The sequence below is a fragment of the Takifugu rubripes genome, chromosome 20 (assembly GCF_901000725.2).
Source record: "Takifugu rubripes chromosome 20, fTakRub1.2, whole genome shotgun sequence".
NCBI lineage: Eukaryota > Metazoa > Chordata > Actinopteri > Tetraodontiformes > Tetraodontidae > Takifugu > Takifugu rubripes.
In genome coordinates, this window is record NC_042304.1 from 10,415,136 (window position 1) to 10,440,855 (window position 25,720).

The following is a 25,720-nucleotide window of genomic DNA, read 5'->3' on the forward strand; positions in this document are numbered from 1 at the left end:
TGGTGATCACAACTGGTGATTAACAGAAAGTCTGAATCTCACCTAATCTTATACGTACATAGGAAATCCAATAAATGGACTGAAACATGTAAATCAGAGGTTCTTAATCTGACTGAACCCAGCTATCAGATTTTTATGGTCAGTGAGCCAGTGATACATCTTGAATGTGTCACATGTGGAAATCAGGAGAAAAAAAGAAAAAACATCTGATTGTGTAAAGCTCAAAACAACCTGTGATGCATCAAAATAATAATGAATCAGTTATTAAAACAGTACAAATGGAACTAAAAAATCTCTTTTGTGTGTCAGCTGACCCTGTGTGTTTGTGTATGTGTCTGTGTGTGTGTGTGTGTGGGTGTGTGTGTGTGTGTGTGAGAGTGCGCCGACACAGTGGAAAAACGCGGCGGCTCGCTCAGACTTTCCCTCCACAATGACTCGATTCTCCGGTGACGTCCCGTGCCGTGAGACCGTGAGGTCACTTCATGTATTATTTCTGGGTGGACGTCAGAGGTGAATGGTGAGAACATGTGGTAGACCTCAGCCTGGCCACCCTGGTGGAAACACACACTCACACACACACACACGAGATTCACACGGTCTTCATTTCCTAATGTTTAAGCAGCGAGTGCCATAATTTATAGCTCACACATAATAAGAACAGGGCTCTACATTTGTGTGTGTGTGCATGTGTGTGTGTGTGTGTGTGTGCGTGTGACAGGAAAGGTCGGCGACCTCTGCGACTTGGCCAAAATCCCCACGGGCCTAATTCAGCATTGGAATGGACCCCACAGAGCAATGGGAAGAAGCCTCCGACATAATGAACACAAAGGGCAATTGTGGCACTATTCTCTGCAGGGCAGAAAGCGTCGGGCCCCGGGGACAGTACGAGGTTTTGTTGGCCGCCAGTGGAGAAGGAAGCCCGTTCCCCCAACAAGCCACCGATAAGATTCATCGGCGGTGACTCAACAGCGGCGCGCTTGTCTCCCGGGGCGACGTCCATTTACATCGACCGCCTTTATCGGCACTTGCTGAGTGAAGAGCCGACGAGTGACTCTCAGACAGAAAATACGGCTCTTTCTCGCCTTATTTAGGCGGGTTTCAGCTTCACCACCGAGGGGCTTTTTTTAGAGTGATATCGGTAGTGTGTCAACGCGAATGAAGAGCGGAAGAAGAGGGATAAAACTTCAAATCACGTCCTCAACTCAATAGAAAACAGAGCGGGGGAATCATTTTAATGCTGCTTTAATTCTGAAAACAGTCAGGAAAAGGTGTGTGTGTGTGTGTGTGTGTGTGTGCTGGGGGGGGGGGGGGGGGGGTCTGTGTGGTTAAAGTGTGTTTTGAATATCGGAGAAAAGGGAAGGATCATCAATGCTCATCCTCTAACTGTCGGGAGGTGAGGAGGCGCAGCAGATCTGGTGGATCACCTCCACCCGCCACAGCGGCGCCAGCAGGCCCGGCGAGAAGGAAAACAAGCGCGCCGCTGCTTCTGCCGCCAAAAACCGCCCTTCCCCGCCATTTATGGCCGCCTTTTAAAGGACGTTTTCAGCGTTTCCATCATATACCGGGCGGCCCCGCCCCCGGCCCAAAGACACAGAATGTGCCCGTGTGATCAGATGGGGATTAAAATAAAAAGAAGCAACAAGATTGGGCCTTTCTTTTTTCTGAAGAAAGAGTAGAAATGAAGCTTTGTGCACGTCCGCGGTTGTGGTATATTTGAAAGGTCTGGCCCGACTGCTTTTGTGTCCCCGGCATAAAGGGCATTGAGGGAAAACACAAACTGAACCACTGTGCCGTTGTGGCTCCGGCTATTAGTCAACGTGACGGCCTTTGGAGATGCTAATGGTGTCTAATGTGTCCCTGCCGGCCTCCCTCCTCCCAGAACGTGGCTATCTGATAGCACAAAGGCCGTCAGTCGGAGGTTGACTTTTCCCCCTTTCTTTTCACGGCCGCTACAAAGTCATTAGGCTGTGTTTTCTTTCTTCGCTCCTTTTTCATTGTTTTTGAGAGAACGGCGAGGAAAGTTGACAGGAGGCGGTTATCTCCATGTGTAAAGCCTCAGGTGCTGATGGTGAGGGTGAGCCCCCCCCCCCATCCCTCCTCGCTACAGTTCTGGCCTTTGAGCGATGTGGAGACGGAGTAACAAATCGGGCTCTTGTGAAAGAGGAGACGATACCCAGGAGTGGAGGACCTCTGGACTCTGACTTATTAATCAGGCAGGCCCTGAGCCGCCTGCCCGCCCCCCCCGCCTGCCTCTCGCTCGTGCCTCGGGCTGCTACGTGTCTGCAGCCGGCTCTGGGTCGAGGTAACAGCCCGCAGAGGTAAATACTCAGAAGGGTTGTCCAAACCTGAGGCCTCATCACACCAGCGCACAGGTGAGAACACCCCGAAGCGGCCAGCTGGTTGGAAACAGGCAAACGCGGAGCCACTCCCCAAGGATGAGAGCGAAACAAGGCTTCAGATGATCACAGCTTAAGGGAAACAGCCCAGCAAGAGATGAGAACTCGAACAGCTTCTACTGCACTCCTGCTAATTAGCTACTGCTAGCATCCGGGCATGAAGGGAAATGTTCGTTAGCATGTGATATTGCATGCTGACGATTTTATTATTTTAGTTCAAGGTTCAAGTAAAACTGCAAGTGCGATGATTAATGATTTTTAACGCTACATTCCTGCTCCGACCCCGACTACAGCTGGAACTTTCCCTCCTTTATTTTAGCTGATCTGGAACCTTTGGAGAGGGCTCATTTACCTGACAGGGTCAAAACGTGGGGCGCTGAACTGACCTGAGATGAAGGCTTTGGGGTGACAAATGTTTCAACAGTTTTATTTCCACTTTCTTTTTTAAACACAATAAATTAAGGACATGGGAGAGTTGTACACCATGCAAACATGACTTTCTACAACAGGAAACAATTTTAGCATTTCTGGTTGTCTGCAGCCGTCGCCACGACCTTCTATTGTATTTATCTGTACAAAATACACCTGCTTATATATTTATAACCATATAGACATGAATGCAGGGATCAGAACAGCACTGTCTCCCACCCCATACGCCAGGAAAGGTGTTTTAAGCTAGCCAGTGCCAGGATGCGTACGTGTCCGACAGCATCCAGGTGATGTTGGAGCAAAGTGAGAGGAAGGATCACAGAAGTCTCCATCAAAACCAATCGGATGGATGGGATGGTATTCTGTGTCCATTTTAACTTCTTTCTGGTTATGTTCCAGATATCAGGCTGAGGGATAAATACAGAAGATGCAGCTTAGAGAGCTCACATAAGTGCTTTGAATGCCCAAAAGTGCAACAAACATGGAACTTGAATCCGGCGTTTTGATATGAAGGTGTGAATTTTTACACTTTTTTTGTCTCCACTTTTGTGTGAGATGCTTTCATACAATCATGTACTCAGACATCATCAGTGGGAAACAGAAATCGGAGGATAAACGTGCGCATGATCCTTGTTTATTGAACGCGTGCCGGCTCCTCTTGGGTCGGCGCGTCCGGGTTCCTCTGAGGAAGTTCTCGGGTCGGCGCAGATGAAACGTTCAGGTAAAAATCCAAGTGCAAGCTTGAAAACCGTTCCTCCGTCACAGTTCTGGGTTCAGGTCCATCTTCCAACAGCACCAGAGGGGGACAGGACGCCAAGCGGTGAGTAATAAAATCGGGGAGGGGGGGGGAGTTCCGGGGCTGGAAAACGTATATGGATTTAGTTTTTGCCTTTTCAGTGCATGTGTGTCAGCTGTGATCCATTAAAGTGTCCCCAGATCTGTCACAGAGGAAAGGAGACGGTTAGAACCACCGCCTGTCCTGTGACTGGAGCGTTCCCCCGTCAGTGTCGGCTTTACCTGCTTCTCTTATTTTTCTTTGTGAAGAGCTTCGATGAAGGCTTCAAGTTTCTCCTGGATTTCTCGAACTTTCTCTGGAAAATGAGGAAATGAGTTCAGGTTAGTCGAGCTGTAACAAATCTAGCTCCTTCGGTGATCCAAAGGAACTAGAAATCAACCGTTCTTTAATGTACTCGCCCAACACTTGGCTGGAATGATGAGCAGATAATAAAACAGGAAGCTGAGCCCGGCTTCACACGCTAGACCCCCTCGCTACGGTCTACGTGTGCAGCTGGTGTTCCCGCTCTTTTTCACTAAAAGGCCAGATGGTCCCCTCTGACAGGGACAGCCAAACCTCCGAGCTACACACATCTGACGGTAGAGGCGTGGATCGTGCACACCACATCAAGGCTCTCACCCTCAGCTTTTGAAGGTTTGTACCTCACAGGCACGCCGGTAATGGACGGGAGAAGATACCATAACAACAACAGTTCATGAAAGGGAGGGAATCTACTGGAAAAACAGTCTTTTCTCCTTTTGTCCAGGGCAGCCAAAAAACCCCAGAGCCAGCGTGTACGGTCACCCGAGACCAGCGAGCCGACTAAAGCGCTCTTAATCGCTGATTAAACACAGGCGGAGGAAGTCGGCGGCCCGACACAGAAGCGGAGGCTGCGGCTCCCAGGACCAGCTGCACCTCCGGGCCTCGCTGGCTTCCCTGCCGGCCTCGCTAATCTGTCTGGAACGTCCCCAAGCACAAACTCAAACACGGGCTCTGAAGAGCAGGCCAGCGCCGGCCGGCGCTGATCTATCAGCCACACGTGATGCTCAGACGGCCCATTGTTGTCCTGTGAGGAGCAGCAACAAACACGGCGTTAAATAGACGTGTTGGTTTGCAGGTAGAGGAATCGCGGGCCGTTTGGGGTTGGAGCAACAGTGTCCAATTCTGCTCCACACAAAAGGTGATAACCGGGAGCGTGCTTGGGAGGGAAACCAGAGCTCACACTCAGGGGCTCGTCTGCAGCCCCCTTTTGATGGGAACACGGCTGCCGAGGTGTCGATTTCATGTCGGTAAAGACGCAGGCACGGCCCCCACGTGTCCCGAAACACGAGTCAAGCTCCAACGTCCTGACAGGGAAGATATATAACTGTTGGAATATCTAAAAAAAAAAGGGGGGGGGGGGTGGTCAAGCCTCCACTTTTCCTACACCCTCAAGGTTTTTAGGAGGTGGAGAGAAAAAAAATCCCCCCACCTTTGGATCTCTGGACACGGAGACAAATGGGAGGGCATTAACTGGAGATTACCACACTTTATCAAGACATTAAAGGCGGCCTGTCGAGGGACGCGCTGACGAGTCGCCGCAGCAGGTGTGGGGTTGAACGTTACCCGACCCGGAGACACACCGCGTCCACACGCCGCCCGCCACAGCCCCCCTCCAGGCTCCAAGGCGGTTGAGGCGTGTGGGTTGTGTGTCCCGACCACAAGAAATAGAACTCAATCCAAGTCAATCAGAGCGGGATTAGCAACATCTGTGAGGCCGGAGGGGGAGAGATGAGGTACGCGGCGGTGGAATCGCGCCAGCGTGAGCCGACAACGTGCCCTGAGTGAGCTTCCTAACAGGGGAAAGCCCCTGGATCAGGCTTCAAAGCTTCCACGGGAGTTTAGATGGAGCTGATGATAAGAGGAGCGGTGGCTGGCTAGTTAGCGCAGGTCAAAGTGGCTGGAGGAGATCGAGCTTTCCATTAGTGTTTACAAGAAGAGAGTTGGTTTACGAGCAGGAAGCTCAGGTTTGTTGGTTGAACCGAGGTTGTGTCGTCTAAAACAGGTTAGAAAACTGGACAATAAACAGAAAACTGTGCAGCAGAGAGCTGAACGACGACAAACTGAGTCATCAGCAGTTTTTAGGAGCAGAGGAAGCTGCCCCTGAATGTTAATGTTCTCTTAGAAAATCCAATATTCTGGGGATAAAACGACGAGAAACAGATATTTATTTCCCCCCGCCGCCATCTGTTTGCCAGCCACAAAAAGAAAAGGCCACAACAATCCTCTCTTTTCACTGTCCGGGGAAAATGCAACAAAAAAGCCCCGAACAAGAGTGGACAAAGTCACCATTGCCTGTTTCTTACAGAACAGCAGGACTGGTGATCTAAAACTCCATTTAGGCCCCTGTTTACCTAAAAGATGAGCCCCAAACTTAGTCATTCAACCATTCGCCCCTTTATCTGGTCATGAATATTCCCATAATCCCCTGGCCTCTATCCCACAGTCTCCTGCTTTGAGATGCTCGGTCTTGTGTGAGGTGGTCAGGGTGGAGGGACTCTTGCCCGGTGACAAAGAGAGAGCGGGAGAGAAAGAGGGGAGCCTTTCCCTCCAATCCCCTCTTTCAAGACCTTCCCTCAGCTGATCTCCACATGAAATGATATCTCATTCACGCTGTAGAGTCCTCTGGGTCTCCCGTGGCCGGAGCGCCTGGCAGAGGGGGGGGCTTAGCCAGAAAGCCTTTAAATGACCTATAATTAGGCCGAAACTGTGGACGTGTAGCCAACGCTGAGGAGCAGCAGCAGAGGGACAGAGGTGCGAAACCTGCTGATCTGGATTTACTCCCAAGATCAGCAGCTTCCATCTATTTTTGTTGCCGAGAGTGTTCACGGTGCCGAACCAACGACCTTATGCTCATGTCAGTGGCTCCTGATGCTTCTGGAGTTTTATGGCTCGAAGAAAACCTTCCCACAGAAAAAGTGCCCGTTTGAAAAACATCAACAGAGAGGACTGGAGCAGATGACTTTGGGATGAGGTTACTTCTGAAACAGCTTTCTTAGACACGGCAGCAGCTCACAGCGTGGTCACTGGAGAGCCCTGGGCGGAGGGTTTGGTTCCTGTCCCAGCATGTCATCACTCCTCACCATTCCCAGCACCACGGGCTACGCGGGGACGCTAAATATCGAAACACGTCTTTGAAAGCCGAGCTCCTAATGTAACAAACAGAGAGGCATCTCCTCAGCACGCCTGCTGCTTGATTTCCTGCCGACAGTCACGCCACAAACCCTGGGCCGGGACTCAGGCCGAGGGAGAGCCGGGACGTCCGCGCTCCAAACGCCACGTCAATGACAAAGCCATGAATCAGCGCTCACACTCACTCTTATCTAGAAAACAGATGCCTGGGAGAGAGCCGGCCAGCCCCGGAGAATGAAATATGTCGAAGTGAGCAGGTCGCGGCCGTGGGTCAGGCCAAACAAAATGCAAAGAAAAATGCTTTGAATGCACCAGGTGATCACTCTGGCTGCGCTGCCTGGAACACATTTTATCGACACGCAGTGCCCACACTTCTGAAGGTCAGACTTTTTAGAGGTTTTTAGTGCTGGCGGGCAATAAAAGGTAGATTTAGATCCAGTCCAGACAGGTTTAACAGAAATAAATCTTGGAGGGGAATCACACAGGATGCTTATGCAATGGTTAAGAATAGAGAACAGGTTCTTCTGGGTCCCATCTTAGGGCAGGAAGATCTCAAGTCAACTGTTTCCTTGGTGTTTCGTGGATCCTGTACTGCCAGTATTTTTTGTATTTTAGTTGACGCACAAGCTACACTTCTCGCACTCAAGAATGACTCTTAATTTTTTTTCTTCCACATCCAACAGCTGACATCATCATCTTATCAGCCATCCATGACTAACTAGACTTATTTCTTTTTCCATCACTGACTCACATACACAAATGTCCACCCAGTTGTGTTTGGGAAATTTATTCCCCCCATTCAAATCCAAATTGCACATGCTAATTAGCAGTGCGAGGACATCTTTCTGGTGTGTTCCTGGACCCACATCAGCGCGAACAGTCACAGTGATGGGGGCTTTCCCTCTGACCACCATGAAAACACTAAATCTAGTTTTGAAATAACTAACATGTTCAAAGGTTTATGAATTTCACACTTTGCCATCGGAAGACTCCCGGCAGAGGCTAAATGGCTATCAATCTAGACTATGAACAAGGCTGTGACTGACAACTCTGGTCTACAACGATCCAGTCTGTAAATCAGGAGTGACACGTGCTTCTACAAAAGCAGCAACAGGTTTGTGTTGGCAGTAAAAGTTGCAGAGTGCACACAGAAACACGCTCTGAAATGGGCATAAATACAAACATTCACACACCCCAAACCTGCTGCGGCAGGAAGACAGAGGCAGATAAGAAAGGGCCGCTAACGCTCCGATTTGTAGCTGTTCTGGACCGAGGGAACACATGTTGGGCAGGTTTATAGTTTGCAGAAGTGATGCAGACCTGGACACATCTACCCTGGTGGCACAGCCATGACAGTGAAAACAACCAGAGCTTTACATTACTGGACCAATACCAGAGAGGTAGCGTTTGAAAGTATGTTTTCCCCATTACCTCGATATAAGCTACATCTGATGTCAGATCTGCGTGAGGATGACGGGATGATGAGCTGGAACGGCTCCCTGGTGAAAACATTTCAACAGAAGCCTTGTGAATGTTCCCGTCCTGGCACAAACGGCCGTCTCTTCCCAGTTTTCCCACACTTTTCGCATAAACATTTACTAATGCCTCTTAATCAAATGTCCTTGGACACACAACTCTTTTCCTGATGTTCCCAGACCAGCCTGTCCCCTTCCTGGGTTTTCATCTACGGAAATGGAGGACAGAGGACGAGACGTGTGATGGGAAAGGACAGAGAGACAGGGGCCGTGACTTTGGTAGATGCAGGTGAAAGAGACAAAAGAAACAAATTATAAAATCATATCAAAACTGTTCATGGAGCAGCCAGATTCGATATAAAACTGCATGACGTTAGAGAAACAAAGATCTACGACGACTTGAAGGAATGAGAGAGGTTAAACTCTCTCCGTGTGTGGCGTTTCACTGCATGTGTCTGTTTGCTTCATTTAGTTACGCCCATTTGTCTTCCCCTGAGCCGACTCCTCAAAGCCGATATCGCAGCCTTCTCTTTACTCATGGGTGTCTAGAAATTGACCTTGTGATGAACCTTGACTAACGCAGATGGGTGACCAGCACGGGACACATTACGCACACTCGATCAGCCGGATATCTGATCACGGGGTTGGTGTGTGAAGGCTTTTAAAGAGAGAAATGCATTGATTCAACAAAACGTTACACACCGTGCAGCTGATAAATGCTTTTTTTTTTCTTTTTTTTTTTTACATTGAGGAAAAAAATGTAATTAATAGCTTCACACCAGCATCATGAGAAATGAAGATCTTGTGCTTTTGCGACCTTAATATTAAGTATTTTTTGAAAGATCACAGCCAAAAGTGTAGGAATAAAACTGAATATATAAAAGGTGGAAAAGGGAAAATAAAAATGTCAACATGTTAGAGGAAGAGATGTGGGAAAAGGAAAGCAGAGAGGGAAAACAACAGATGAAGTCATTTAAATTCATGAGTGTTATGCTGAAGTGAGACTGTACATAAGGTCAATTCTAGCCATGGTGCCAAAGAGCAGAAAGTCCATCCTGCATCTCATTGACTAAAACCACCCACATGTTCCAAAATGAGCACCAGGGAGGGAGAGAAGAGGACCCTTTTGGGTTTATGTTCGGACTGACAGAACGCAAACTCAAAGCAGCATTACCTGGGAATGAAACCTCACAGGGAAAAACAGAAATATGACCCATCGAGAGATCCGTGCGAGAGCAAAGCACGCACGTGTGCGCACAAAACCTCAGGACAATACATCATCTTTCCTGAGGACCACTTCCTATCGAGCCCTCTGTAATCTCTCTGGGGGCGGCGTCTCTGAGGAGGGGGAGATGAAAGGACAGGAGGTGAGCATAAGGCTGAGAGGGCATTCCGACGTGCAAGCCCAGACAACTGGAGCTTTATTGTGTTCTGCTTCCATGTGAATGAACGGAAAAGGAGAAAGTGATGGCATGCGCGAACATGCAAGCGCTTCTGAAGTTAACGCCGTTTGATTGAGCATCTTCTGTTGACGCCTTTAATTCCCAAGCCTTCAAACCGCGGAGACACAAATGCTCCCTAAATCCCTAACGCTGTTGCACTGAACTGTGGCAACAGGCCTGCAGCAAAGCAGTGAAAGTGGAGAAGTGAGTAAAAACAGAGTCCCGGTCAGGGTGGCTGACACCAACAGGCGCAAAAATACAAAAAAAAAAAAAAGACAGATCACCTCCTGGGGGGACAGGAGTCATTCATCTCATGGACAGGCTGTGGTGCCATGTGGCAGCAATGAATGTGACAATATATGTCCCACCATCACTCCATTAGATACAGTTTAGAGCAGAACGCCTTCATCACCCACAGCCCCACACACACTCTCTCAGATGAGGCCAGGCACGCTCATGCACCAGCATATGGTCTGGCAACAGGTCGAAAGCAGCAGTCCTGGTACCCAACAGTAGTCAGGGATCCTCTGGCTTGCATGTGGGGGTGAGTGCAACATGCCTCCCCAGGCTATGACCTGGTTGAATCAGCCTAAAAGGATGCGGACAAGGAATAAAGTCTGTGGCCATCACCTACCAAACCATTCCTAAACAGTTGTTGTGTTTCCCACCTCTCCTTCCTGACTATTGTCTGTCCCATTAGGACAACAGCAGGGGAACTGATTCTTTATAACTTCCTGATGAGACAGATTAGTTTCGCAGAAGTGTGACTGAATTGAAGTTGCACTGTGGTGATCAAGCTCTGTATTTTTGAAGCAGTATAGTGTTTTTCCAGTATCACAACCAAACTGTACAATGAAACAGCCAAGCATCATCCCAGTGGTCTCCTTAGGGGCCTAAAGCCGAGCATTAGGCCCGGGCTTTGTTCCAGCAACGACGCTGCGCCACACAGCTGGTCAGGAACACACTGACGACTGCACATGCACATGCACACACACACACACACACACACACACACACACGGTACCACTCACACTGGACCCAGGTCTTCTCTCTCCACTGTCCCAACTTTCTTACTGCTGCAACAGGAACTGAGAAACAGTCTGAGAGCTGCACTCTCATTAAGGAGCATATTCAGCACTGCAGCACAACATCAAACTCATTTGCATATAATAATGAAGTGGTTAATCAAATGGGAATGGAGTCAGAGAGGCAGAAAAGGAACAGTGCTGCGGAGACAGTAGGAATTGACCACAATGAGGTTCAAGTAGCCTGATGTGTTAGTGTGCTGACCTGTGGGTGGGGGCCAACGTTTGGGCCTGAAGCTGTTGGGCAGTTTTCTAAACTGCTGGGGAATAGAACGGTAAACTAATAATAATAATAATAATAATAATAATAATAATAATAATAATAATAATAATTTAATGAAGCATAAATAGCAATTTGTAGAAATGATTTGTTTGATTAGTTTAGACGAAATTCCAATGTTGAGAGGAAAAGTCAGTGTGCCGGGTGCCAAGTGCTTAAAAACCACACCTTTAAATGACTATCCTAAAAATGGTCAATATACATCTGCAGTGGTACAGATCAGCGGCACCACAGTCATGCAATATATAACTTCACGCTCCGAGGAACAATCCGAAATTATATTTTACGCATCACATGCAAATATTTCTGCAGCCACAAGACCCACAGAACCCACAGAGGAGGACAAGCAGCCATGTGGAGCAAGTCCAGACCGAGGGACACGCGTACCCACACCCACACACGTGTCTGGGGCTGAGTTACATAGAAAGGCCTGTGCAAAATGTCAGAAAGCTAATGACCCAGATCCTCCACTCACCCGCTAATTGAAGCAGACAGACAGTTAAAACTGTTAAATATGTTTTCTGAAGAGGAGAGTCAGACGAGGTTAGCTGCAGCTTTCTGACAGCAATTGTTTTATTTCCAGATCAACTATGAAATGGCTGGCAGATGGAGACTTTATACTTTAATATGAGGACCTACAAGTACCCTCCCCACCCACACACACACGGAAACCCATGAAAAATTCCCAACACATTCCCACATCCACCAGGGACAGGGGCTTCAGTGATGGGAAATGAGAGTGTCATGCCTGTTTGGAAAAGTTTGGGATGGACGTGCCTTATCGGATGTGCAAGGCCAGACAGGTCTGAGCATTCCTAGCAGTATGTGGAATGGGGAGACAGCTGTGTGTGTGTGTGTGTGTGTGTGTGTGTGTGTGTGTGTGTGTATGTGTGTGTGTTCTCGGCCCTGCTCTAAACTGGTGTCATTGAAAAAACAAAGCCAATCAAAGCAAAACAACCGAGATATAGAATCTGCACGCGACGCAACCTACGGTTTTGCTATCTTTTAAGAGTCAATATGACATTTCACGTTTCTAATCACCAAATACTGAAAAACAGAAAAGGTCCCTGTGTTACGAGACTCTAAAAAGAAATCTGTTTTAACCGCTGCTTCCAATTAAACCTGTAAGGCACTCTACCAAAGGTGAAAGTACAGATTTAAAGTGTGAACAAGAATCCAGGAAAACTGCCGTCACCTAAAGAACGTTCCAGACTAACACAGCAACAATATTATCCACCTAGAAAAATAGTCCTGCAGCAGTCTTGGACAAAAAAGGTCGCTTTTAATGAGCACTAATCAGACAAGTCAGTGTCATTTTCTGCAGCTCTACTGCCACCTACTGACAGCTTTCCCATCCCTCACAATGAGCCATTACCTACAGCTGTCAGGACACGCTGAACATGTTGAACTCAGTGGAACAGATTAAACCGAGTCTAACTGTAAGTTGTTTTGTATCATTAAGTTCTGTTGAGGTGTAGCAGAAGCAGAAATGTTTGTGCCGTAACCGTGTCTTACTGAGATCTTCAGCGAGCTGGACTCGACGGCCAGTGATCAGGTGGGTCTTCCTCTCCATGTCTTCCCCAAAGTCATCCAACACCTCTTTCACATTTTTCTCCAACCTGCGCACTGAAAAATAAGAACACGCCCCCGATCAAACAACCACTATTCAAACCAAGATAACCAGTAGGTACTGCCACATGAAAACAGCTCAAACCAAGGCCAGCAGATAAGAATACAAACAAAGGGCCGTCTTTTTTCTTTTACGTCCACGTTGCATACCCTCAGTATTGGTGAGCTGTTGTCGGAGAGTGTTAGCAGTGATGACCAGCATCCTCTGGATCCTCCAGAACAGCACCACGTCATTACACTCCAACTGTAGGAATCACAGTTACAGCTTCTTTATACAATCTTTTCTTAAACCTATCGGAGTTTAAGGTCATAAAAAAGAAAGAATTGGTGTAGAACATCCTCTCTCAGTACCTCAGAGTCAACAAAATGTCTCTGGTAGTAGTAAAAACCTCTCTTACAGAGGTTACAGTGGGACAGGGCATTCTGCAGGAAGTGCCTTCGGTAGAGTTGGTGCCACGTGTCTTTAATCTGACAAGAGAGGGGTAATTTAGAGACCCAATACATGTAAGTGTGTTTATGTACAAATGCGATTAGGCTGGGATGGGGTCGTCTCACCAGCACTGGATCCACTTCCACCCCTCTACCCTCAAGATTCTTTCTGACGGTGGTGACCTCATCATTGGCCAGGTAGGCTGTGTGGTCATCGTGCAGCTTCAGCAAACGCTCCAGCTCATTTTTTGTCTCGTTGCGAATATGCTAGAAAATCAGGGAGGGCGGGGGGGGGGGGGGGGTTATTCAAGCCTTTAACCTGTTTAACAAAAGCCACCACCACTGTAGGGAGAAACTCACCTGCTCTGGTGTGCGATTCTTCCAGTTCAGCCACCTCTGCTTCCAGTCTGGACCCACCATGTCTCTGATCACAGACTCGGCTATATAAAGAGACACCAACCACAATTATGCTTCTCGGCCAACATGAATGCAAGAAAACATACAAATCTGCCTGCTGGGGTAAAACTGACAGCGTGGCATGAGGCATGTCGGGGATGACCTGCCTTAATGTAAACTAGACTCACAGTAATGGAGTTATTAATAAAAAGCTATTTGTCAGTGAGTCAGTCAGCCAGGCAGCTGATTAACAAAAAAATAAATGCCAGACTGCCAGCTGACACTCCACGGGGCCATCATGACCAACATACTGTCTTTGAGACGTGAATGCAGGGTTTCTTCCATGAACTGGATGGCTGCATCCCACTGGGGCTTGTCTGTGATGGACCGGTCTTCAAGGGCATTGTGTTGGATCACTCTCTGTCACACACACGCACGCACAGGCACACGCACACACACCAAAAGAGCAGAAACAACAATCACTTTTTTGTAAGCATCACATCAACTAAAATGTGAACAATGTCGCATTAATGGAAAACTCATATGGAAAAATCAGTGTTCATTTTGTTATGGCAAAAATGACACTTGCAACAAACCCCTAAAACAATATAAAATTGATAGGGCAGAGAGGACAAACATGTTTAAAATCTGGCTGCTTTAATTGTGGGTTATATGACAAAAGGTCTGATTATATATTATGGTGTGTTTTCTCTCCCAGACAAGTGCTTTCCTGTGTATTTACCAGGCTGTCCATGGCCCTTTCATTCCATTTGTGCCTTTTGATGCTTTCTTCTTTTACAGCCTCCTTCAACTTGTCAAAAATGTCATCCTGGTCTTTGCCTTTGTATTCAGCCATGAAGCGGGCAAACTCTTCCTGCAGTGTCTCCCAGGCAACCTAAAAGAAGGCCAAGTTTAGTGGGAAAAACAGGCTCACGCTGTGCTCATTGTGGTCAGGATTTCTTACAGTTCTGCAGCTTTTTACCTAGAATTAGAGTTTGAAATACCAAAGCAATCATTTCCCACAGAATATATTCAATGTCTAAAGTCTGTCGCAATGAAAGTTTGAATTTATTTCATAAAATTGAATGTCAACATTACCAGTTTGAAATACACATGGACTGTTTGCATGAAAGAGTGTTTACGGTCTCACCTCCAGGGCTTTGTGTGGAAGTTGTTTGTCGGTCCACTGCTTCAGTTTGATGTCTACAGTGGTGTTAAAGGTACCAGAATCCATTGTTTGGGCAGCAGGTAAATAAATGTTCTCAATGACATGGGTGGAAACACGCTCCCATAGCTTCTTCTGCAAGATAGACTCCCTGAGATGATACAAGACAAAAGCTCTAATAAGTGCTCTTGATTCCGATTATGAGTCTACTGATAGTTCCAATTCTTTAATTTAATGTGCTAATCTAGAAACATTCTGTTGAAGTGTCCAGAGAGCTTCAGGTTGGCAGATAATTTGTCACAAACAGTTAAGAAACAAGATTGTCTCTGCTTTTCTGCTTCACTCGTAGCCACTGCTGCTATTGCAATTGCACTTGAGTATAGATTAAAAATACAGCTGCAGTTGGACCCTGTTAGCGCTGAGCAGCCTCCTCACCTCATCTCTCCACAGCTGTGTGGCAAAGGAACAACCCATCCCAGAGTCCCACCAGAAGAGCTCCTCTCATTTATCATAAACATACGCTCATATTTCATTAGCTCCCCTTTTGTTTGGGCTAGCACTCTTCACTGTCAATAAGTGCTATCCTCTATAGTGTGGGCCAGCTGTGGGCTAGCTAACAGGGCCACCCTTGTTCCCGTGCTTGGGCCATTCATCAGAGCATTGATCGGATACATCCGATGGCACACACTCTGGGAGCAGCCACAACGCTATACATACGTCTCATTTAGAAGGGTTTTCTCCATTGTTAGTGAGATAACTATACATTCATGGAGTCTCTCAGAAAACACAAGTCTAATGGAATGTTGGAGTGAGGCAAACACACAATCTAACTGCCCCAAAAACATGCATATGATTACTAAAAGTGTGTTTACAATAACCCACATTTTGACTTTGAGCATGTAATAACATGTAATAACAACTGACCAGTGTTGTGGGGTCACTTGACTCAGACTAATAACTTCATCCAAGATTTCATTTTTGGCCTTTTCATATAGTTCATTCTATAAAAAGACAAGATGACAGCATAATTATTCACATAGATCATTTCATATTAGATTGGTTACTCAAGTTATAACAATGGCACAAAAAAAAACATTAAAATGGCTTAATCTTAAAATAAAAGCAGGTTTCTTAAAGTGAAATATTCAGTTAAGCTTAATGTCAGCAGTTGTAGTTCAGTTTAAATATATTTGCTTATCTGTGTTTGTACTTTTAATCTCAATCAATACAAGAATAATTAATGTAAAAACCAGGACCAGGAAAACCACTAAAAATACAAATACATTTTGTTGTTTTAAATAAGTTGAGATGGTCAACCCTCACCCTGTCCAGCTCTCTCAGCCGAGGGTAGTTGTTCTTCCACTCCGTTTCCAGGTTGAAGCGAGACGCTGTAGAGATGAGAGTTGTGTTAAATTGTTATTTTCACAAGCAAAATATCAGTAACTTTGCAAAAAAAAAAAAAACCATTAAGTTTTTAAGTATATACATTATACAGTATTGACAAATGAATGAGATTAGAACCAAACAGATTTAATGCAATCCTTTAGTACGCTCAGTAATTCTTTAAAACTCACAGGCGATGACCAAACAAGGGCAGGACCTGCCTTTTTGGTTAAAACTTGCAGTGATTTAATGGAGGCTTTCAGACTGTTGGAGCCTGGGTTTAATAAAACCGATCTGTCTTAACCGGTCTGGGACAATCACGTGTGCCTTATCAAAAGCCAGCATTTTATTTTTCATGCACACACACATGCACACCAAGCCCTCTGTCCCCAGTGGAGATTAGGCTAATTGCTGGTTTGTGAGGCCATGGTGACGCCAAGCGTGGAGGACTGAGGCTGGCCGTGCGACTTGATGGGCTATGGATCAATACACCACACAATAGGCCTGTGGGATCTGCAGTCCCACAGCTATAAATCTCTGCTATTAGGATCACGCTTGTGATTGTCTAGACTAATTGCAATTGGAAGGTAAGACTGCCGGGCTGAGTGATGCCACAGCACTGAAACAAGAAAAACTGCGCTTGTCCCATGATTAAAGCACAAATTAACACGCATCCACTCAGATAATTCAAACAAACCTTAAAGTGAAAACACATCATGGTCTCATACCTTTGAAGACGTCAGCCTGCTGTTCAACAGATTCTCTAACCATCTTCCAAAAGCAGTCAGACACAGCCAGACTCAGGTTCTTTGTTGTCACCTGGTGGGGTTTAAGCCTGCCATCCCTGCGGGCATAAAAAATTTACTGTCAGGTTTAAATAATCTGATACAGCATTAAACATAGGTGACTTGAATGTACATTACCTCAGTAGTCTAGAGTTCTGGAAAAAGTCCTCCTCGTAGTCTTTAATAGAATCTATGCTCTCCCCACTATTCCCTACATATGAAGACAAAGTTTGATTAAATGACAATTCAGTTACAGCTACGTTTGCATGGTTAGGTTTTAAATCCAGCTCACTGACAATAGCCTAAATATCCTGCACTGGAATACAATTGAGGATGTTTGAAACTTCAACCAAACTTTGAACACACCAGCATCTAATACCAAAAAGTGATATTCATATGTTTATGAATATGTAATGTTTAATAAACACACGATTTTATGTGGAAGAAGTTAGCGATGCTACAGAGGGGATCAAGGCTGCAGAAGTGAGTGTGGCAGCCAGGAAAAAAATCAGCTGTTTTCCAGGAAATTATTTTGGTAGAACAGAAACGGGAAGGGGAGGAGGGAGGAGACAAACAGCAGTTGCTTGCTTAAAGTCCCAACATTTGTACGTCCACATAAAAAAAGGAAACCAAATTGGTATCTTCAAATCAAATGAAATAAGTTAAGAAATGCTACAGGTCTTAATAACATTATAAAGTGGCTTGATCATTTAGACATTTGAAAATATTACCTTTTCCTGTGACTACAGCAAAGTAGCCCAGGGCCTTCATGGGAAACAATTTGCCTTCCACTATTTGTTGGATCTAAAAGATCAAAAATAATAATGTAGCAACTTCAGTGGTCAGAGGTCAACAAAAGGCATTGGCTCCCTCTTGTGGAGAAACAGAGTATAGTTTTATTTACAGACACCCATCACATACAAACTAAAATAAATACAAACTCTTTGTTAAGTCAAATCAAATCAAATTTAGTTACTTATTTAAGATCTTTTAGATTAGTTTTAATAATTATAAAGACTGCGGAAAATTGATTTTCCATTAATCTAGAATGTAGCAAACACTTCCTTAATATTAACATCAATCACATACAAGGCAAGATGTTCATGGTCTTACTCTGCTTGGGCTGGCCAGGTTCTTTTCAGCCAAATCCACCTTGGTGAGGACAAAAATGGTCCTCTTCCCATGAGGGTCCATCTGACTGACCAGGTCTGTGACGATGCTGCGCTCTGCATCCACGCTGCCATCTACAGGGAGACAAGAACCATAATGGTATAAACCAGAGGACCCCCACCATTGCATAACTGTCAATCGTCCTCAAATGGGTCACCTTGAATGCACAGGATGATCGCATTGGGATTCTGCATGTAGGCTTTGCTCATTTTGAAGATAGTTTCTTTGGTGTCTGAGGCCATGCCGGCAGTTACCGTCTAAGACACAGAGACACATTTTACGTCTGCATATGTGAAATACTCATAACATTTTATATCGGGAAAATACAAACAAATATATAGAATGGCCTTTTGTAAACATATACAGTCTTATCAGATTATGCAGTTATACTCACACTGATGACGCCAGGTAAGTCAACAAGAACCATTCTGGGGATGCCGGGCCCTTTGACATTCAAGGATATTGTCTGATGTGGAGGAAAATAAATCATTTCCTTATAAAGTATAGTAAATAGCTATATTCTGTGTCTGGAGAAACTGGAGTTTAAATATCCAACCTCTGAGCTGACTGTCTGTCCCTCCTTCACGCTCTTTCTCATCCTCAGCTCGATCTCACGTCGAAGAGCCGCCAGCTGGAAAAGAGCATAAAGGAGACCAAATATAACAGTACTAACAAACTCATAAGGTGCCTCCAGTAAATGGATAATGACTTACATCATCCTCTTTGGTCAGGTCAAATTCTCGCCCACTGTCTTTAAACATGGCTACATGGTGGGGGCCTTCACTGAGTGTCACCTGTACACAAAAGAATGAATCACCTGCGGACCCAAACCTGTCTAGACTGGTTCCTGCTAATTTCCACAACTAAAACGCTTTATAATTGCCAAATGAGCAAATATTGGAAATTTTTAAACCGCCACCCTTTAACAAGCATCAACCCATGTGGTCTCCACATACCTTCACAGGAGAACGGGTCATCATCTCTCCTGAGCCCCTGGGAAAGATCCGGGCCTGGGCTATCATTTCCAGCACACTGGTCTTCCCAGAGCTCTGATCACCCACAACGACCACCTGAAAAAAGAAGAAAAAAGACAAACAAGAACACATTTTTAACGTACCGGTAATTATGACCAGAATATAAGAAAACAGACAGCAGGAAATGATGCTTTACCCTGGGCAGGTGGTCCTGGGTGTTGTAGTTCGCATCATAGTCAGACAAGATGTCCAGTACTTCAGAATACATGTCAATGAGAGATTTCTACGCATGGAGACACAATATTAGTAAAAAAAAATTAGTAAATTAGTAAAACAACACAAGCCTTAAGTCATTTTGCAGGACCATGAATTATCTCAGTAGTTTTCCTCATGGAGCTCACCTTCACTTTCCTCTGGTGAATTCCCTTGTCATCTTTTTGCAGAACCACCTTTCTCAACTCCTTATTTTCCTTCTCCAGTCTCTCCAGCATGCGCTGATATTTTAACTATGAGGGAAAAGTAGTGCACATTAAACAACAAAAAAAGAAACAGTTAGACGGCTTGCATTCCAATGCAATCTTTCACGGAAAGAAACTCAACTTGGCTTTTCCACTTGGTAGTTAGCAAACAGTGCAGCTTACCTGTGTGCGGAGCAACTCTTCTTGAAGCTGGTCGATCTTCTCTTTGTCTGATGACTGAAGGTTTAAATAGCAAAGCAGAGTCAAGGAAATGGTAACACACTGGGTAAAGCCTTCCAACGATTTGGAAATAAACACTTTTTATTCCAAACTGCAGTTTCACAAGCGTGACACCCCACCTGCACCAGGAAGGCCAATTATGTGCACACTGAATTACAAAGAGAACCATTATTGAGTCAAGTTATCAAATCAAACAGGTGAAGTAAAACTCATTTCCACTGACAGTAGCAACTCAGCTTCAATCAACAAGCTGTATTCACAAACAGGCAGAAATTAAAAAAACAAATCTCAAAATACACCTGAGTATATTTTAAAAATATTTTAGTCATGATAGGTGATTTTTGGCAGAATTGGACGAGACTCATTCCATTGTTATCTGTAACCCGCTTACGTGTTGACTGTTAGAATGAGAGAAAAGAGAGATGCAGGAGATGCAACATACACACAGAAAAAAGGGACTGAACAGAGGGGAGTCAAACAATTAGGAAACTATCCAGCAGCGTCCTGTAATTTACCTTTAACAATACACGGTAAGTTTATTCCGAGCCAGTTCTCAAAGGGGATGCTGAATAACTGATCCGTTCAAATTAAAATCAGGAAAGAAAGAGGAATCCTACAGCTCAAACCATGCAAGACGTTGCCAGTCCACCCCGTGCAGAATCTCCGTGCATTAACACGTCAGTTGTCTACGTCAGCTGATCATTTTCCATTTGAATGAGAGTGTGACACAGAGCTGTGATGGTCCGTCGTTGCGAGCGCTCTCCCCACGGCGAGCTTACGTTACCACAGCTCATCTGACGCTACGTCGTTGGCGCTAACTGGTAAAGTTTTTCAGCTGAGCTACAGATTAGCGTCACTGGCAGAAATACAGCAACACGCTAACTTTAATATCAAGAAAAATATGCGTGATTTCACTCTCATAATTACGTTAACTTACTGCTTATGTATTTACGGGCTTTTGCTAAAGCTTGTTCTCTACTGCTGTGATCATTGAGGAGATCTGGTACAATAGGGCAGATCTAAGTGGGTAGTGACCTTCACCTTGCGTGTCTGTTGAGGTAGAATGGGAGCAGGCTCTGGCGGTGGGGGACGCGCATTATTCGCTGCTGCGGCCCGCCGGACCTCCTCCTCGTGCCGCTGGATCTGTTGCTGAATAAGAATGAGTTCGCCAAGCAGACCCTGCTGGGGTACGTCATAATGAGAGACAGGAAGGAGCAGCAACAAACAAAACAACCGACCACTGAGCCGGTAAGGCAAACACGCTGCACCAAACACGTTTCAGCAGAGGAGAACCGGTTGTAGGTGCGGTGACGGTAAGGCTGACCAATCACCACAATGTCAGAGGTCAGGGTTAACAGGGTCGCTGTCTCTGCTTTGAGTAATCTTGCCACCAGCATCAGTGCAACTGAATGAAACAAATGTCTTCTAAAACAATCCAGATGCATCAAACTTTAACAGGCGGTAGGTAGAGGAGGTGACGAGTACCCCAACTAGCACCTCGCTCAGAGTGTGGCAACAACTTTTCACCTTTTCTCACCAGCAATCATCATTGCAGACAACTAACCATTAATATTATTATTAGTTCACCAGAACTGGCTTTATATGTACACAAAGCAAAACAATTACAGTAAACCAGTGAAAAGAGGTCTTTGAATAAAATAAAGAAATATTGTCCTCCGAGAGGAATGCCCTTTGACCACGCCGTGACCTTTACTTGATTTGCTTCAGCTCTACCCAGGTCTCAGTTTTCAACTTTAGCATCGCAGACTTCACGTGAGCTGAGGCAACAATAAAGGCAATAATCCTGCTGCAGACTGCTGCTGAGCAATGACAGACGTACAAATAATCACTGTCAAATGTTGTTTCGGAGCCATAATTGTCCATGACCTTATTTGTGACACTAGATTGAAAAAGATACCTTTAAAATATGTCACCTTTATTACATCTTTGCTAAAATTTGTCTAGAATGTTCTAGCAGTCATAACACACAGTATTATATCCCATCTGACCCATCACAGCAGTCTGCAGCAGCACCGGTAACACAGTCCGGTTTCCTTTATTTAGAAAAGAGAGGTTTACTTGCAGTGGGATAAAAACCCATACAAACAGGGAACACAACTCTCTAAAACCAAGAGGGGTAGAGAAGAATGCGGGAGAGAAATGGAACCAAGAATCTGAAGCAGATGGGTGAGAAAGAAGAGCTCAGTTCTCAACTAGAAAGCGAGCTTGTCAGTAGGATTTCATTTAGGAGTTCATGAAGTGTGTAAATAGGTCAGTATGTACCATATGCTATCATAGTTTCATGTTGACACTAGATTTTGTAAAATTGGTATGACATGATTTAATTTATATAAACAATTTAAAGCTTTAGTGTTGAAAAACACAAACATAAATAAAGCAGACGGACAAAAAGATAAAGGGCAGAAAGCAACCAAAATAAAAGCACTTACTATAAGTATAACATGGTCAATAATCGGAAATGTATCTTAGGTGAAGGTACAATGAATGTTCTTTATAAAATGACTAAAATAGAATTTGATAGATCATTTTAAATGGCTTAAATGCAACAAGCCATGATAGTGAAAGGTAGCCTGCAGATTGGAGCTGAGTGAGACCCAGGTGGGGCAAAAGCAGAGAGGATAAAGCTGAAACAAGTCACCAGGTCAAACACGCGCACCTTTTTGTGATGCTTGTCGCTACCATCCTGCATTGCTCCTGCAGAAGAATCCGTGGCCTTCAGAGATGGATCCCCCGTTGTTTCTATCAGAGGAGAAAGAAGGTAGAATAAAGTTACTCATCACAATAAATATTTAACTACAGGACTCCGAAATTGGTCAGGCAAACCCATCATCAAGAAAGCCAGCATTCCAAGCGTGATGAGGTAAAGAAAAACAATGATTAAAGGCCACGTTTGGAAAATTCTGCAGAAAAATACAATGTTTTTTATTTTATATTTGCATAAAACCTATATTTTTTATTAACAGCTCAAATAATAATCAGAATCAAAATAATAAAAACTGTTATTAACGTATAATAATTGGTATCTTTTATTTTTAATGTTTTGGTGGGTTTTTTTTTGCATTTTCCAAACATAAGTGAGGAAGTAAAGGCAGTCAGAAAGTGCTCCAGATTAGTAAATGTTTGTATGATCAAATAAATCAGCCCATATGCATCAGGGGAGAGAGGAAGGAAGTCAAAGGAGGCAAAGATTGGCACAGGTAGGAAGAGGTTAAAGGGTGGTTCAGAGGATTTAGAAATGTACTGGTTCTGCTTTCAACAGCTTTACACAGTATCATGAAAAGATTTTTAAATTTCAGGGACTAATGTTAATTCTGACTGTTTATGACTCATCTAAAGGTATTACAGCTTTGGAAGGCCAGCAGGTATGGAGCCTATTTCAAACTACAAGAAGTCAGAAAACTGAAAACTTTGGAGAGGTCATTAGATGACTTAACAGTTTTAGAAGAGACCTTTACTATTTGGGTTATCAACCAGTGTTTAACCCATGTTTAACCTCCCCTACCCGCAGCACTGATCTACAGCTCATTAACCAACAACATGAGCAGATGTTCTGCTACAGCGGGAGGAAATTCACAACCATGATGGTGGTCAAACAGCAACGGACAGCAAAGAACAGAATGGCAGCACTACTGAGAGTCGGGGGTGGGGGTTACACACCTAACAACAGATGCAGACCAGAAGCTCCTTTGACTTCACTAACCAAACTCACACCTGTGAAGAGTGATGAGAATAGGAAAGGGGAAGGGGAAAGGAGGAACAAAACAAGATTTTAAAAAAAATCATAAAAGACGGAGGCAGAGGGATGGTGCTTGAGGCAGGGACATGGCTAAATGACATGTCAAACAAAGCTGCTGCTGAGCAGAACAAACGCTACAGGTAAAGAACGTAATGAGAAACATTAATACAGCCCAAGCTAAGCCTTATTATGATCTGAAGCTTCATATCTTATTATTGTGTATAAACTAAGACTGATATGATGTAATATACATTTAAATTACTGTATATATTTGTGTGTGTGTGTGTGTGTGTGTGTGTGTGTGCGTGTGCATGCATATGAAAAAGGCTGATAAGGATGTCTTGTTATTAACATAATTATTAGATTATCAGAACAAGTTGCAAGAAAAGAATCTATGTTTGTGACATACTGTAGAATAACCTCAGTATAAAGGATTTGATTTTAAGATGGAGGATCTCTCTTAATATAAGTCCCAGGTTTTCTTTACTTACCAGATGATAGGAGGCTTTTGAAGAAACTGAAATTCTCTTGAATCTTGTCAAGGTCGGGTAGAAGTTTGGCTATTTCCTCCATCTCTGGCAAAGCTTTGGCTAGTTTGTCTGTTTATAAGAGAGCTCATATATACTAGTTTGAAGATGAGGAATCCACAACCTTTACCTCATTAAGCAAAGGTTGTACAGAGTTTACAACCCCTAAAAAAAATACTCACCAAGATCAATTTGTTCGCTTAACTCCCAGACAAAATCGGGGATGACCCAGTTGTATTCACTAAAATCGGGCAGCATCTCCTTCCACTCATCGTACGTCTGGAGATAAAATTACACACATACATAGGTTTTGTGACTAAATACCCAAGAAGTAAATAATGACATAATAAATGATCTGGACGCTCTTAATACAAACCTTTTTAGCGGTGTAACCTCCACCCACCGCAGAGCCGAGCAGAATGTATCGGAGCTTCAACAGTCGCGATGCGAGACGGGCCACCCAGAAGCTGCGCTGCTGCTGGTAGCTACGACCTCCTGAGCCTGAAGGAGGCTTGGGAGAGCGCATTGGCAATCGCGACATGGAGGTAAAATAGCGGGCTGCGGCGCGATTAGGAGGCCTCTGAGGGTTGTTGTTTCCAGAGAATCGGTGGTGGATGGCACGGGACAGTGGGTGCAGTTTCTGCAGTGGTACTCTAAATTTAATCCCCATGTTAGTGGAGACCAGATTCCTGCAGGCCATGCTACATTTGGAAAGACAAAACATGGAACAATTTATTTTTTTTGAAATTAAGCAATCAAGTTTGAGTAAATTTTGCCATTTCTAGCTTGTGTCATCTGAGTGTGCCTTGAGTTAAACACTGAAGACTAATAGCATGGGATTCATTAATAAGGTAATAGATTTTTCAGACACACATTATACTGAATATACTTGCGCTTAATAAGTTATTACGCTAGACCATCGAACCAAATTGTGTCGTGACGTTCCAAGTTTACAACACAATATTTTAAGAAAACAAGGTACTGCAACATTCTTAACGTCAAAACTAAATACAATTTATCACTACGTCAATGAGTCACAATCACTATAGCTTACGGACCGATGACAAATAACATGCCTTATGTGAAAATATGTAAAAAAATGTAATTATATCACATTAGAAAACGTAATTTGTCTTATTTGCTGGCAATAGAAAGGAAACGTCAAAAGGGTACACCGGCTTTCCACAACGGAGTGTCAGATTATGAACGTTATAATAATCTTGATAATGAACATTTTCATTAGGATAACAGATTATTTAACCGACTATCCAGTTCTTTTCATGTAGTCTGCTGTCTATTTAAACGGCTATTGCACCCTTATCTGTGCTTTCAACTCTAGGATAAGCTAGTTACGCTAGCTCCTAGAGTTGCCTTACAGAAAATGGGTACTTACCAGGCTGTTTTACTCCCAATACGCAACATGATGCTGCTTCTCGACAGCAGGTAAACGCAAACCTTTTTCAAATATACTGCTTAGGCACGATTTAATTCATCTTTCCAAACAATCCACATCTGCCTTGCTTGTTATTGCAGCTAACTAGCTCGTTAGCTGACAAGGACACAACCAGAATGACAATCCACTTCCGGTTACAAGTACCGTTTTAAAATCCGCACTGACAGAAAATGTTCCCACTATCTCAGTTCCTATCACATACGCGGGACGGATCGCTCATTGGTACATTTCCGCACATGTTCTGATCTAATCTAGGATCAAGAGAATTCAACTGGACTTCGGTTTTTTTGAAGACGTTGTC

The 25,720-nt window shown here is 44.5% G+C and overlaps 1 protein-coding gene across 4 annotated transcripts; it reads right to left on the reverse strand.

The window, feature by feature from the left end:
- Window positions 1-2,795: 2,795 nt before the first annotated feature.
- On the reverse strand, window positions 2,796-25,562 carry opa1 (OPA1 mitochondrial dynamin like GTPase). 4 transcript variants are annotated; one of them, XM_011614906.2, is made up of 31 exons: window positions 25,360-25,562; window positions 24,343-24,667; window positions 24,149-24,245; window positions 23,931-24,038; window positions 23,361-23,414; window positions 22,360-22,442; window positions 20,724-20,861; window positions 19,626-19,679; window positions 19,386-19,490; window positions 19,181-19,267; window positions 18,967-19,080; window positions 18,724-18,804; window positions 18,567-18,641; window positions 18,405-18,476; window positions 18,168-18,267; window positions 17,954-18,084; window positions 17,572-17,644; window positions 16,979-17,051; window positions 16,784-16,899; window positions 15,996-16,060; window positions 15,597-15,673; window positions 14,658-14,823; window positions 14,250-14,402; window positions 13,819-13,927; window positions 13,472-13,551; window positions 13,238-13,378; window positions 13,034-13,150; window positions 12,833-12,926; window positions 12,569-12,679; window positions 3,843-3,916; window positions 2,796-3,763 (listed from the first exon to the last, which is right to left on the reverse strand). In XM_011614906.2, the coding sequence occupies exons 1-30, from the start codon at window positions 25,386-25,388 to the stop codon at window positions 3,852-3,854; spliced, it is 3,093 nt and encodes a 1,030-aa protein (XP_011613208.2). In that variant the 5' UTR covers window positions 25,389-25,562; the 3' UTR covers window positions 2,796-3,763; window positions 3,843-3,851. The 4 variants fall into 4 exon arrangements, with proteins under 4 accessions (XP_011613208.2, XP_011613209.2, XP_011613210.2 ...); XM_011614907.2 differs by lacking the exon at window positions 23,361-23,414; XM_011614908.2 differs by lacking the exon at window positions 20,724-20,861.
- Window positions 25,563-25,720: the final 158 nt, after the last annotated feature.

Bases quoted from the DNA above. Each gene is read 5' to 3' on its own strand.
- opa1 (XM_011614906.2), bottom strand. From the start codon at position 25,388: ATGTTGCGTATTGGGAGTAAAACAGCCTG. The intron at 18,085-18,167 runs GTGACCCATTTG...GTCTCCCTGTAG, and splicing joins GATCATCCTGTGCATTCAAG to ATGGCAGCGTGGATGCAGAG. The intron at 13,928-14,249 runs GTAAATACACAG...TGTGTGTGACAG, and splicing joins AAAGGGCCATGGACAGCCTG to AGAGTGATCCAACACAATGC.